Source organism: Mustelus asterias, chromosome 11 (genome assembly GCF_964213995.1).
Source record: "Mustelus asterias chromosome 11, sMusAst1.hap1.1, whole genome shotgun sequence".
In the NCBI taxonomy this organism is placed as follows: domain Eukaryota; kingdom Metazoa; phylum Chordata; class Chondrichthyes; order Carcharhiniformes; family Triakidae; genus Mustelus; species Mustelus asterias.
Window position 1 is genome coordinate 16,751,254 of NC_135811.1, and position 14,879 is coordinate 16,766,132.

General features: G+C 40.9%; 1 protein-coding gene across 1 annotated transcript in view; it reads left to right on the forward strand.

The window, feature by feature from the left end:
- smc3 (structural maintenance of chromosomes 3) overlaps nt 1-7,704 on the forward strand; it is a 94,446-nt gene extending 86,742 nt beyond the window's left edge. The window contains exons 26-29 of the mRNA XM_078223190.1: nt 878-1,048; nt 1,765-1,942; nt 4,687-4,793; nt 7,153-7,704. Coding sequence (XP_078079316.1) covers nt 878-1,048; nt 1,765-1,942; nt 4,687-4,793; nt 7,153-7,224 — 528 coding nt within the window. The 3' untranslated portion in view covers nt 7,225-7,704. The remainder of the gene's footprint in view (nt 1-877; nt 1,049-1,764; nt 1,943-4,686; nt 4,794-7,152) is intronic.
- Nucleotides 7,705-14,879: the final 7,175 nt, after the last annotated feature.

Consider the following 14,879-nt stretch of genomic DNA (forward strand, 5'->3'; position numbering starts at 1 on the left):
GTGCTTTCCACTTGCTCTGAAGATGGCCAAAATCTTTATAAAGTAGTCTGTGGTTGTAAGCTTGAATGCCCCATTAAGTTTAAAAAAGCTGCAAACTTTCAGTATGACTGAATGACAAAATGAGTTATAAATTTGAGAGTCACCCACCATCCTGACTTGGAAATATATTTCTGTTCCTTCATTGTCACTGGGTCAAATCCTGGAACCCCCTTCCTAACAGCATTGTGGGTTTACCTTTTCCCTCAGGGATTGCAGTGGTTCAAGAAGGCATCCCATCACTACCTCGCCAGCAAAGCCCACATCCCAAAACATGTATTTGAATGATGTAAATCATGCAAGTTTAAATCTTTATAGCCAGCTGTACACTTACTTTTACTGCCCTTTGTTTAAAAATAAACATGAACTGCTGCAACCCATGTGATGTAGATACTTGTGCTTATGCAAGCACTTACTATCCAAACTCTCTGGCCTAATGTTTATCTCCTGGGAGAATACGCAAGTGCATTAACTAGACTCTAAACTGTTTCTATTGATCTGTGCTGCTTTTGGTTCCAGCTGAGGATGTTCTGTGCCGTAATCGCTTGTTGATGGTGCAAAGCTTTTAGATCTTAAGGCTGAAATGCTTCCCAAATTTAATTGTGCTTAGTAAACCAGTTAATCTCATCTCCCCAAGTTTTTTCCACTGTACCAGTCTCTAGAAGGAACTTAATGATGCCGTATGTTCTTAATGTGTGTGTTAATGTTAATTAATGTTAATTCTTAATGTTCTTCTTTGTGTGTCCATAAGTTTGAAAAAGAAGAATGAATGATTGGCATCACATTTTTTCCCTCCAATAACATGTGCTTGCCTACTGAATCATGATGTTTCTGTGACCAGGTGTCTAAGAATTTCAGTGAGGTATTCACAAAGTTAGTGCCAGGTGGTAAAGCATCACTGGTCATGAAGAAAGGTGATGTGGAAGGAAGCCAGTCACAGGATGAGGGTGAAGGGAGCGCATCTCAGAGCAGTGTTCCGTCTGTTGACCAATTCACAGGAGTTGGAATTCGGGTAAGTAATGAACTTGGTTGCACTCTGCAGTTTAATCCTTTTCTAAGCTTGCCATCATTTATTTTTTGTTGTGAGATCCTTCACAGTTTTCAGAATCGATTAATCTATTGTGGTTAGGTCGCTCTGTCAATTGCTCCTCTCTCTTTACTCTGGTGAACTGGTAATTCAGTTTTATAAATTTGGAATGAACCATATTGGAGATATTCACAAAACTGTGCTAGAAATCGGATGATCAATTTACTGTAAATCTAAGATTAGATTAACCTTAGACCTGGGGAGAGGGGATGGTGATTGTCCAAAGTTAGATTCAAGGTTTTATAAGAATGCATCACCTCTGGAAAGCTCGAACCTCAAAACTTGCATGATTTCTCAATATCTACAAGACATGACATTTGTTTTCTAATTTCTGAGCATCTGATATCTGGTTAATCTTTCTAGATTCTTTTCTAATCAGGATGAGCTCTGGGGTTGTCTCTAAACTGGTCAACTCCTTCAACATTGTGCTTTGCTATGTGAGACCTTTTAGTTCAACACTTAAATCATTGCATCCTCTGATTCATTCATGTCATTTAACTTAACCACAGAGTGTGAGATTGAGCTGCCCAAAATATACCGTTAGTGAGTATGTTGTATATCTCTGTTGCTTGACAGATTTTTCAATCCTCTGACCAGAGTTTTGCTGTTCTGTATCTTAATTTTCTTTCCTTTGTTGTCAGGTGTCTTTTACGGGGAAGCAGGGAGAGATGAGAGAAATGCAGCAGCTTTCTGGGGGTCAAAAATCTCTAGTGGCACTTGCTTTAATCTTTGCAATTCAGAAATGTGACCCAGCTCCCTTTTACCTCTTTGATGAGATTGACCAGGCACTGGATGCTCAGCACCGAAAAGCTGTTTCAGGTAAATGTTTCCAAAGAAGCTTGCTTTGTGATTTTCTTTTTTTTAGGGTGTGCGCGCTTCATGTGTGTTGTGTAGTTTGTGTATGACTATTGATCCAGCAGCTGGAATGATAGAAATATTAAAACCCAACTGAGAGTTTGTAAGTTGGCCTGTTGTGGAGCTGCCCATTACTGTTGCTCAGTGCCGAGGTAAGTCTTGGTGAGGCTACTGAAAGGAATGGCATACGTGTGACAAGATGCTACTTTGTGGTATATTCAGGCCCTCGAGCCATCCAATGTCATCTTGTCGAGTAACTCTGTCCACATGCCTTTGCTCCATCTTTGTTTATGTGCCTGTCCAGCAAAAATCGGTCAATCTCGGACTTAAAATTGTTGGGGCGGCACGGTGGCACAATGGTTAGCACTGCTGCTTCACAGCGCCAGGGACCCGGGTTCGATTCCCGGCTTGGGTCACTGTCTGTGTTCTCCCCGTGTCGACGTGGGTTTCTTCCAGGTGCTCCGGCTTCCTCCCACATTCTGAAAGACGTGCTGGTTAGGTGCATTGACCCAAACAGGCGCCAGACTGTGCCGACTAGGAGATTTTCACAGTAACTTCATTGCAGTGTTAATGTAAGCCTACCTGTGATACTATAGCTGCCACATCATGTGCAAACTGTAGAAGAGTCTACTTTTTATATTCACCATGCTGTTGCATGCTCAAGGTCAGGTTTGCATTACAGTAAACATTGCTTTGTGTTAGAAGGTTTGTGTGGGAGAGAAATAATTTATCCTCCTGAACTTTGCTGGTAATGTTTCATGAAATCTTTTACCCAGGTTGCTGAAAAGTTGACTTGTGCTGATCCTTTTCTGGTACTGAGCAGTTATGCCAATGGTTTGATCCGTGTAATCTAAGACCTGATCAGATCAAACTTGAACTAACCATTCTAAATGTCTAAAATGTGTTTTACAAATCAAATTTTTATCAAGACAGGTGTATGATTTCATATTACATGTGGGAGTGTAGTATGGATGCAAGTTGTTACAGTTGTAACGCCACCAGTGAAGTGAGTTGTTAAGAGTCCCCGAACTGTTCTTGATTGCAACTCTGAAGAAAGAAAATATAATTAAATTTGGAATGGGAAAGCATAATAAAAAATAATTTGTTACTAACTCTGCAGAGACAAGTTTCATGTATGTGAAAAACTTGTTACAGTTTAAATGCCTCGACCAAAATTAAAGCCCTGAGACAGATAGAGAACACACTTATAGTTGGGTAATTAATGATGGGTAGTTTCTCAATTCCCCGATCCTAATCGTGAACTGTGACCATTAGGACTGAGACATGGATGTGTTGTACATGAGTTTCTGACCATTTAAACAAACAGTCAGTAAGCTTACTGGAATCAAACGTCCTCATTTCTGATCTGCTCTACCACCAGGTGGGGCTCCCTTCCAAAGAGGCATCGTGAAATGGAAAATCGCCCTCATTGTCATGTTAAACCATAGCATTCACTGTCACATAAAGCTGCCATCTGCGAAGAGTGACTTAATGTTATAGGTGACATCATATACCCATTTCTTCACAAACTTTACCTCATCCTGATGGCATCATGGGGTGGCACAGTGGTTAGCACTGCTGCTTCACAGCGTCAGGGACCCGGGATCGATTCCCGGCTTGGGTCACTGTCTGTGTGGAGTTTGCACATTCTCCCCTTGTCTGCGTGGGTTTGCTCTGGTTTCCTCCCACATTCTGAAAGACGTGCTGATTAGGTACATTGACCCGAACAGGCGCCGGACTGTGGCGACTAGGGGAATTTCACAGTAACTTCATTGCAGTGTTAATGTAAGCCTTACTTGGACAAATAAATAAACTTAAACCTTCAAGGCTCTGGGAAAAGAGTAGGGGATATCTATTTCAAAAGAGCTAGCTCGGTACAACGGGGTGGAGTGGCTTCCTTCAATGAAGTAACATACTTCATACTATAATGGAAATTAGGGTGATACAGAGCCTTGGTAAACTGTGTCAGGGAGGACATTTCAGCAAGGACTCTTCAGAATTCTATTCATTGACCTTATTTATTCATATCCACCCCCAACCCCCAGTTTGAAAGGTGCACATTTAGATAATTAGTGAGGATAGGATTTAGCTCGATTCGACATGCCCTTTAGTTCATTAGGCTGCCGATACTCACTCCACGTTTTGCACGTGAAAATGGCTGCCTTGGCACCTCTTCAAGTGTCTGAGGTGTTGCCATGACTGGAGTTAAGATTCCATGGTAAGAGCCAATATGTTTGCTGGGGTAGTTTGAGAGAGAATTGAAATAAATAACTTGATGAAGCCCTCCATGGTGGATGATTTTTGGTTATCACGGGTCCACTGGCAAAGAGCCTGACCCTGCATGTACACGTGTAGCCTCACATTCTGTTGGAAGCAAGATAAAATAGACAAATAAGTTGTCTTGCTTTTCAAGTACTTGACAGCAAAACTTCATAAACCTGTGACCTCAGATTTATTTTAATCGATCTGGCACATGTGCTGCTGTTATGGTGTTTCGGTGGCTGTGCCCATGTGTTGGACATAATAAGTACTGAGTGTACCAGCTGGAAAGTGGTCCCTCTGATTCAGTGTGTCGGGTCCACTTTATAAAAGAGCTAGTTTCCTTTATAATGTGTAGTAGTCTTACTTGTTACTTCATGCTTTTATACAGTGAAATCATGCTCATTTTTCCTCGCTATTAATTTTTTTTTTCATGTTTTACACAATAGATATGATTTCTGAACTCTCTGCACATGCCCAGTTCATTACCACTACATTCAGGCCAGAATTGCTTGAATCAGCAGACAAGTTTTATGGAGTGAAATTCAGGAACAAGGTAACTTTACACCATGTAAACTGGACGCCGTAATCTATTCATTTTTACATTCAGGATTTATTGGGAAAGCTATTCGGTCAGTTTAAAAAATATTTTTTAAAGTGGGAAGCAGGAATATGTTTGTACGTTTTGGATTATACTCATAAGATGCACCAGAAAGTGATAGGACACAAAATTGTGTCTTTGAGGGGGGGTGTATGAAGAGGTCCTTAGAAGTCAACCACCTTCCGGAAAGGATAAGAGGTCACACAACACCAGGTTATAGTCCCACAGATTTATTTGAAATCACAAGCTTTCGGAGCACTGCTCCTTGTCAGGTGAAGTGACGAAGAAGCAGCGTTCCGAAAGCTTTTGGTTTCAAATAAACCTGTTGGAATATAACTTGGTGCCATGTGACCTCTCATCTTGTCCAGCCCAGTCCAACACCGGGGGTGGGGAGACATCTCCACTTCCTGAAAGGAACCAGCATTCAAGAACCGGTTAAACCAGATTGTGTTTGCCGGCTAACAATTAGCTAAAGTTTGCTGACAGCGTGGCTTTGTAATAGATTGATGTCGGCCAGGCCCCATATGAACTGGGTGTTATCCATGATCTTGAACAGCTAGACTTTAAGAATATGAAACCATTTTCTGTTGTGGTCCTTCCGCATTGAGTATATATTTTAGTCAAGAAGATGGTTTTGCATTACCTTTTTATTTGGTCTAGAGCAGCAAACTTTGGTCTCAATTGAATGGAAGGATAGTTTTGAACAGGGGTTTACTCTATGACACATAGTAATTGCATGGCTCAATCCTGTTGCTGACTAATACAGTGCATTGGAGCTTAAAGCACTACACTTCAAGGAGCACTTAACGTTCCTTCTCCCGCACCTAATCCAATGTAAGAACTACTTTAAGAAAAGAAGCAAGAAGCTCAGCCCGTGAGTTGGGATAGGATGGCATATCATTGGATGCACCTACCTGTGCTTCTTCACCACCCCTTCAGCCACTCTCACTGCCATTCTGATTTGAATGTTCCTAATGCCGAGCTAATCAGATTTGCAAACACAAAGAGCCTTGTGTTAATTAGTTTCATGTATGTAGCAAAAAGGAAATGATGATTTTTCTTTGCTGGAATATTGCAAAGAATAATTGTAGCATGGAAAGTAGAATACATCCTTTAATTGACCTGCTGATTATTTTGGATAAGAATGCATTTAGAATTTGATTTTTGTCTTCTGAAAATAAAAAAGTGCTTGTTGAATTTATGCCACTCAGTTTTAATTGTATTAAATATATTCATTTAGAAGATTTTGGATTAAAGGATCTTGCTATAAATTATCCAATTATTATTTTGGAAGCTTGGCATTGCTGTTTGTTTGAAAAGCCTTTTAAATTGAGTGTTGGTGGATAATTGTTTCCCCTTTTTTTGGAGTAAAGGAGAATTATAATGACGTATCCAAGTCCCATTTTTTTAGAAGACTATTCTGATCAGCAGCCTTGAAACGGTTATTCAAAGTTAACTTTGTTTTCATCTTTTGTCGCCATATCAATCCCTCTTTATCCCACTGCATTCTTGTGTAACTGCTACACTAGTGTCAGTTCATGGTCTAGCTGGATGTTGGAGGTTATTGAGGAATGCGATCTACTAAATGTTGGTATTTTATTAAAGGTGTCGGACTTGTTGCCACAGGACAACTAGTTCTGTCACTGACATGTTCTAAAACTGGAGACCCAGTGATGAACGGCTAAGCTGAGTTTTATCAAGCCCCTAGAAAGGCTACCTTGACAATATTAAACTTGCTTTGCCATATTTTAAGTTATCTCCATGATCCATTATTGACTGGGTTGGTTCTGTAAAAAGAAAACTCTGAACATCCATGTGGCCTGCGTTTCCAGAGATAATGGATTGCCATCAGTTAACTAGGTTTTCACCAGATTTGCACAATTCATTCCCATCTTTCCCTGATTCGTAACATTAATAAGTTAAAGATAATTAAATTTGTATAACAATTAGATCCCTAAGTAACTGGCCAGATTTGGAATCAATAAGGTACCACCACAGGAACTTTCAGTTGGTGCACAATGTGAATGATAAAGTGCTGTGCCTCCATTTGCAGTGTCAAAAAATCTTGTTTCGAAAGAAATTTGGAATGCAAATGAAAAGCACTACAGCACATTAACTTCACCGCTACAATATTTAAAGGGTCGAACATTTCTATATTTTCACTTGCACACCCTTCATGATATTATTTTGTCTGCCGCCTTAATGCTTTCTTTCGGTTACTGTGCTATTTGTACAATCGTTCTGTTCAGATTCGTATACATCTTGTACTTTATGTAGTTTGCTTACTTTAAAAGGAAAATGATCTGTTTTACAGGTCAGTCACATTGACGTGATCACGGCTGAACAAGCTAAAGATTTTGTGGAAGATGATACTACACATGGATAAAAATGCGTGAACTTGATTTCTAGTCGATTGACCTTAAGTTGTACACTTCTTATCTACAGATGTGAATTATGCAGGTAGTGCATATATTCATCATACTAAACTCTAGGTGGTGACTGCATTTCATTTGGTCAACTTTTGGAGCTATTCTTTATCCTGCCTCTGAGTTTAAGCTGAGATAAATTTAGTTACACAATCCATGGCATTTAGGAAGTGGCCATTGTAGATCTATTCCTCCCAGTAAATTGCGCTTCTATTATATCTTCGTTACTATGTGTTTTTTTAAAATGAAATCTGCTTCAGGTATCTTTCACACACACACTGCTGAACTATGCTCATGGTTTTGTAAAGTTTCTAGTTGCTGTTTTTATGCTCTTTGTACTTGCTGTTGCAATAAATAGCTTTTCTTTATGTAATTTTATCATTTCCCCTCTGTTGCATTTCATTGTTTTAAAGAGTTGCAATAAAATGTTAGAATTTTAAGTGTTTATACGTTTTTGTTTGGAGTGTCCCAGTTGTACTGCAGTCTTGTTCCTAGCATCTATGAGGTGGCATTATGAGACAATTTTCACACTTCTACGAATGTCTCGGCTTAACTGCAACACAAAACAATGGGACAGAATCACGGAATACTACAGTGCAGAAGAGGCTCTTCAGCCCATCGAATCTGCACTGACGCATGAAAGGCCTGAACTGCCCACCTAATCCCACTTTCCAGCACTTGGTCCATAGCCTTGAATGTTATGGCGTGCCAAGTACTCATCCAGGTAAATTTTAAAGGATGTGAGGCAACCCGCCTCCACCACCCTCCCAGGCAGTGCATTCCAGACCGTCACCACCCTCTGGGTAAAAAGGTTTTTCCTCAAATCCCCCCCCCCCCCCCCCCAAAATCTCCCACTCCTCACTTTTAACTTGTGTCCCCTCATAACTTACCCTTCAACTAAGGGAAACAGCTGCTCCCTATCCATCCTGTCCATGCCCCTCATAATCTTCAACACCTCAATAAGGTTGCCCCTCAGTCTTCTCTGCTCCAGAGAAAACAACCCAAGCCTACTCAACCTTGTTTCATAACTTAAATGTTACATCCAAGGTAGCAGCCTGGTAAATCCCCTCTACACCCCCTCCAGTGCGTTCACATTCTTCCTATAATGTGACGACCAGAACTGCACACAGTACTCCAGCTGTGGCCTCACCAAAGTTCTATACAACTCCATCATGACCTCTCTGCTTTTGTAATCTATACCCTGATTGAAAATGACGAGTGCGCCATATGCCCTTTTCACCACCCTATCCACCTGCCTTTCCGCCTTCAGAGATCTATGGACAAACACATTTTTTGATTTTGCGGTCAATGACACAAACCGTGCCGAGCCTTTGTCACAGTTGCACACACACCTCCATGGAGCTTTAGTGTGGTGTGTGGGATCTGTACGAACAGGACAAAGAACTGTGTATCTCAACTAACCAGTCTGAAGAATTAAGGAATGCAGAATGTAAATCAGGATGTATCAGTTGGAATATTTAATACAGTGACATCAGGCACAGAAAGTGAATATAGGATTCAGAAGGAAAATCATGCAAGATCTTTATTTTCCGAAACCTCCAGCTACAATTAAAAGCTGCCGGATTGAGATTCCACACTTGGTAAAAGTTAATTTTCAGTCCTAAAGAGGTTTGACAGCAATTAAGACTTGTGCTGTTTAAAGATTTGCTTCCACTCGAATGGGCAAAGCCATTTTTTCTGTTTCTTCAATTTACCCTTTGGTGCAGATCGTAGGGTCATTCAGCACATTGTGTGGGAACCATAGATGGAACTTTCAACTTTGACAGGGGAATAAAACCGGCAGTTGTGTGGATCGGTTACATGTTGTACATTTCGCTCAATCAGGCAGGATGTATAATGAACTGCCAATCTACTGGAGCTTTTTTAAGCCTTCACTGAATTAGAACATTCCACCCTATCTTATTGCAACCTTGTGTGTGTTCAATTATTTCGCTCTAGGCGAGCTTATCAAGCTAGGTTATACTCTAGTGGCATAATTTGGAGAAAGAAGAAAGCCTTCAAGGTAAAAATATCATCTAAACTAGAAATTATTCAACACCCACACTGATAGAAGCCCAAGATTAATAACCTGAAAAGTGAATTACACAGCATTGGTTTTCAACCCACTGACCTCCATGAAGGGGTACCCGTTGAACTTCTGGACTCTGGAACTCACCTAAACGATAATTATTTTCCTTGTAGCCTTGCTCTACAAATTTTTATTTTCTCTATCCCTCTTACTGTATGAATGCAAAGAGAGCAATGTTGCCACCTTGCTGTTCTTTGTGTGTGTGTGTGCGCACAAATAAATTAACCTTTTCTGAGTTCATCCTAACTCAAGTTTGTTATGGGGTTACTAATAAAAATTGGATCACACCAAAACCGAGGGATGGGGAAGTTTGCCATTGTTTATCGGGGGGGAGGGGGGAACAAATCAAAAACACCTTTCTGTTTACAGAAGGGTTGTAGGAGGAGAAATTAGTGCTGTATAAATTGTTAGGCACAGTAAAAAGTGTCACAACACCAGGTTAAAGTCCAACAGGTTTATTTGGTAGCAAAAGCCACAAGCTTTCGGAGCGCTGCCCCTTCGTCAGGTGAGTGGGAGTTCTGTTCACAAACAGGGCATATAAAGACACAAACGCAATTTACAAAATAATGGTTGGAATGAGAGTCTTTACAGGTAATCAAGTCTCAAAGGTACAGACAATGTGAGTGGAGAGAGGGTTAAGCACAGGTTAAAGAGATGTGTATTGTCTCCAGACAGGACAGTTAGTGAGATTTTGCAAGCCTAAGCAAGTCAGGGGGGTTACAGATAGTGTGACATGAACCCAAGATCCTGGTGGAGGCCGTCCTCATGTGTGCGGAACTTGGCTACCAGTCTCTGCTGTAGGGACAGATCAGAAACTCCAGGGTATATTATGAAGTTAGCCTAGACCCAAACTTTTCCGTTTGATTTTGGCATTAGGGTGAGCATAAGGTATGATTCAATTGACCCACTAGGAAGCTTTTATCAAAACGAACTAAGAACACAAATATAATAAAGAAGTAGCATAACTTTTACCAATTAAAGTACTTGAACATGACAAAGTATAATTCTTAATTGTTCTCAATCTCTTCCAATTTAGCTGTATCCCCCATAGACATAAATCCCTGCTTCAAAACCAGTTAACACCAAAAAACCAATATGCTCACGTGGATGCTAGATTTCCAGCCTTTTAAAACCTCTGGACAGAGATCCAGACAGATACCTGACTCTCATGCAGCAGAATCTCCGAGAAAGAGACTTATCTCTTGGCAGATTCCAACTTCAGAGAGGGTCTCTAACAGTTCCAAGCAGCATCTGATTTGAATTTTCTGTATAATCTTTGCTCCACGGAGTTATATGACGTAACATGTCAATCAACCTAATCAAGTCCTATGCTGCAAATCCCCAGGGGAAATCATTAAATCATCAGAACAGCATTAGTTCAGATTAAAACAAACGTTCTAACAATTATACTGCTGCAGTAATAATAGAGGATGCCGGTTATAGACCCAGTGGCAGCAGTTAGAACAAACAGACTGTTAAAACAATCCTGCACATAGCTCAAATACACTTCTTAAAAACACAGTATCGTCACAAAATCAACACCCCTCCTGTCAGTAACACACCCCTTACAACTACTATTACAAAATCCTTGTTTATCAGCTTTATTTTGGTAGTAACCTAGTTCCCTGAATGGACACATCTTCACTCTTGACTGAATACGTTAAGTTTTTTTGCAAATATATACTTTATTCATGTAAGATATTACAAAACATTGCCAATTATTATATAAGTAAAGTACTATGATATTTGCATTTTCTCCAAAGTTTCCATGAACTAACATACACAATTCCTATGTTTTCTGATGAGTCAAGTTGCCAGGAGGTGCAAATGGTATTAGTTCATTTGCCCTCTTGGTCAGGGTAGGTTCCTAAATCCACGTTTTTAATCTGCATATTGCCCCCGGTAATTCAGATTAATAAAAAGTAGTAATAAAAAATAGGAATTGTACAAACCAGATTTTCATTTGCCCAATTGTGCCAAGTGTTTGTGTATTGTTAAAAAAACAAATTATTGTATGTGACCCACCATGCCTAGAAAGAAGCTGCCTGGAACTAATGAAAAATTGCCAAGATTTTCTTCATGCCTTATAGGCACAGCCAGTTAATCTTTCTGCCTGCTGTGCCTGTACACATTAAATTTGGATTACCACCAGGGGTCTTCAGGTGTGAAATCCTGCGCGACACAGCATGAGGCCATTTGAGTCATGGTATGTGCCAATGCTTTGAAAGGGCTATTCCATTAGCCTCACACTCCTGCCCTTTCCCTATAGCTCTACAAATGTCTTTCAAGTATGCTGCAACTGTACAGGACCTTGTATGCTGCAACTGTACAGGACCTTGGTGAGACCACATTTGGAATATTGTGTGCAGTTCTGGTCACCTCACTATAAGAAGGATGTGGAAGCGCTGGAAAGAGTGCAGAGGAGATTTACCAGGATGCTGCCTGGTTTGGAGGGTAGGTCTTATGAGGAAAGGTTGAGGGAGCTAGGGCTGTTCTCTCTGGAGCGGAGGAGGCTGAGGGGAGACTTAATAGAGGTTTATAAAATGATGAAGGGGATAGATAGAGTGAACGTTCAAAGACCCGTTCCTCGGGTGGATGGAGCTATTACAAGGGGGCATAACTATAGGGTTCGTGGTGGGAGATACAGGAAGGATATCAGAGGTAGGTTCTTTACGCAGAGAGTGGTTGGGGTGTGGAATGGACTGCCTGCAGTGATAGTGGAGTCAGACACTTTAGGAACATTTAAGCGGTTATTGGATAGGCACATGGAGCACAGCAGGATGATAGGGAGTGGGATAGCTTGATCTTGGTTTCAGATAAAGCTCGGCACAACATCGTGGGCCGAAGGGCCTGTTCTGTGCTGTACTGTTCTATGTTCTAAGTATATGTGCTATTCCCTCACAGAAGTTACTATGGCATCTGCAGCCACCAACCACCCTTTGAGGCAGTAACAACTTGCTATGTTTAAAGAAAATCTCATTTCACTCCTTTCCCTCCCCCACCTAGATTTTTAATCAATGACATTAAATCTATGTTCCGGTTATCAGCCCTCCAGTTTGTGGCAACAATTTCTCCCTATTAAAACCCTCTGGAATTTTGAGCACTTATTATATATCCCCTTATTTGTCTCTAAAGAAAATAATCACAGCTTCTCCATTCTCTCCACATAACTGAAGTCCCTCATTCCTGGAAACATTCTGATAAACCCCTGCCCTGCCCCTGTCTCCAAGGTCTTGACAAATTTCTTAAGATTTGGTGCCCAGAACTGAACGCAATACCCTCGCTGTAGCCCATTCAGTGATTTCATAAATGTTGACCATGACATCCATGCTTTTATACTCAATGCCTCTTATTGTCCAATTTAACCCATCTTGTAGATTCATTGATGCCGACCGACGAAAGGAGAAATGCCTCAGCTGCACATTTCATTTATGGTGGTGAAAATTCCTGGTTCAATCCTCAGCTTGGACTCGCGTGTACTTTCCAGCAGTCACTGGATAGCTACCAAGAGCAGCAGTGCTGCCTCAAGATGGAGAAAGATGAGGCAGCACGTCTTCTCTTGTAGACTATATAGTGAGTGCTGCTGGAAAGTTTGGGTGCTGAGGCCAATTGGTGGCCTGGAAGGGATAAGCTAGCTCAGCTAAACTTAAGATCCTTCTGCATCTGTAAGACCTGGTGCTCTGCACAGCAATACGTTTAACTAGCGGCTAAGGGGAGTTTGCTCGATTGTTCATATCAATGATGCCATTACTCTCAACACGTTTAAGCTCTTCTTTGAAGAAAATAATTTCATTCAGAAATATTATTTGTATCTTAGAGAAGTATAAAAACACATCTTCATGTAAAGGGCAGTAGACATGTGGAATGACCCATCATTTTAAATCTGAGATTGACAGATTCTTGCTGGACAATGATAAAAGGATACAGAGCGAAGTGAGTGGATTAAATTAAGGTACGATCTCAGCCACAGTTTTAGTGAACAACAGAACAAATTTGATGGACTGAATGACCTACTCCTTCTCCTATAGAAACATAGGCCAAAATTCTCCAACCGTTCATCCCCTGCTGCCACTGTCAGCAAGAATGGAGAATTTGGCACTCAGCCAAACCTCCTTCACCGCAACGGGAGTGGAGAATCTGGCTCATAGGAACAGGAGTAGGCCATTCGGCCCTTTGAGTCTGTACTGCCATTCAATGTAGCTGATCCTCTATATCCATGCCATACTACAGCGCTCTCCCCATACCCCTCGACACCCATGGAGTCTAGAAATCTATCTATTTCCTTCTTAAATATATTATGTGATTTGGTCTGGCTTCTGTGGTAGAGAATGCCACAGGTTCACCATTCTCTGAGTGAATGCATTTCTTCTCATCTGAGTCCTAAATGGCATACCACATTGAGTATATACTTCACAAATTTCTGCACCTACTTAAACTTAAACATAGGAATTGAAATCATATGAAAATGTATACAAAGATTCAATGGGTTTGCTCTGAATAAGATTACATCATCTCATTGTTAAAAGTGTCAGGCTCAGTAGCGATTAAAAATAAAATCATCTTGACCACTTCTAATTAATTTTTCATCTACTCTAAAGATGACCACACACCACATGTCATAGTTGGGGACATGAACAGCGGGGTTTAAAATACCAACCACGGTGTCCATTGGAAAGGTTCAGGGTCACTGTGACGCTAGTGTACCTTTAAGAAATCTATTTTTTTCTGAAATCATGTTCTCTGCAGTTTGTGAGCAGGTTTTTTTTCATTGTTGCTGGGCTGTCTGGTTAGAAGTCCTTTTATTGTTCTTCAATGGTTTAAATGGGGTTTTGTTTATTTTTACCCTGGGCCTCAGATACTTGAGATTTTTTATGACCCTGAATTATTGGAGAAAGAATGATTGATAGGTCAGGCAACAGCAGTTCTTTCATTTTCAGTTTTGGTTTGCTGGCTGCTGTCTTAGTTTAGAAGATGAACAGATGAATGGACACCGCACGACAATCACCAGGCGGGAGTTCTCCCTTCCTGTCGGGGAACACTTCAGCATTCAAGGGCATTCAGCCTCTGATCTTTGGTTAAGCGTTCTCCAAGGCGGCCTTCAAGACACACGACAACGCAGAATCGCTGAGCAGAAACTGATAGCCAAGTTCCGCACGCATGAGGACGGCCTCAATCGGGATCTTAGGTTCATGTCACACTACTTGTAACCCTTACCATTTGGCCTGGACTTGCAAAATCCTACTAACTGTCCTGGCTTGAGATAATTCACAAGTCTTTAACCTGTGATTATCCCTCTCCCCATTTGCATTGTCTGTACCTGTAAAGAATTGACTACCTGTTAAGACTCGCATTCCAGCCATTATCTTGCAATTGAGTCTCTGTCTATATATGCCATGTTTGTAAACCCAACTCTCCACTCACATGATGAAAGAGCAGTGCTCTGAAAGCTTGTGATACCAAATAAACCTGTTGGACTTTAACCTGGTTTTCTGAGACTTCTAACTTATTTTAGAAGACATCAGACTG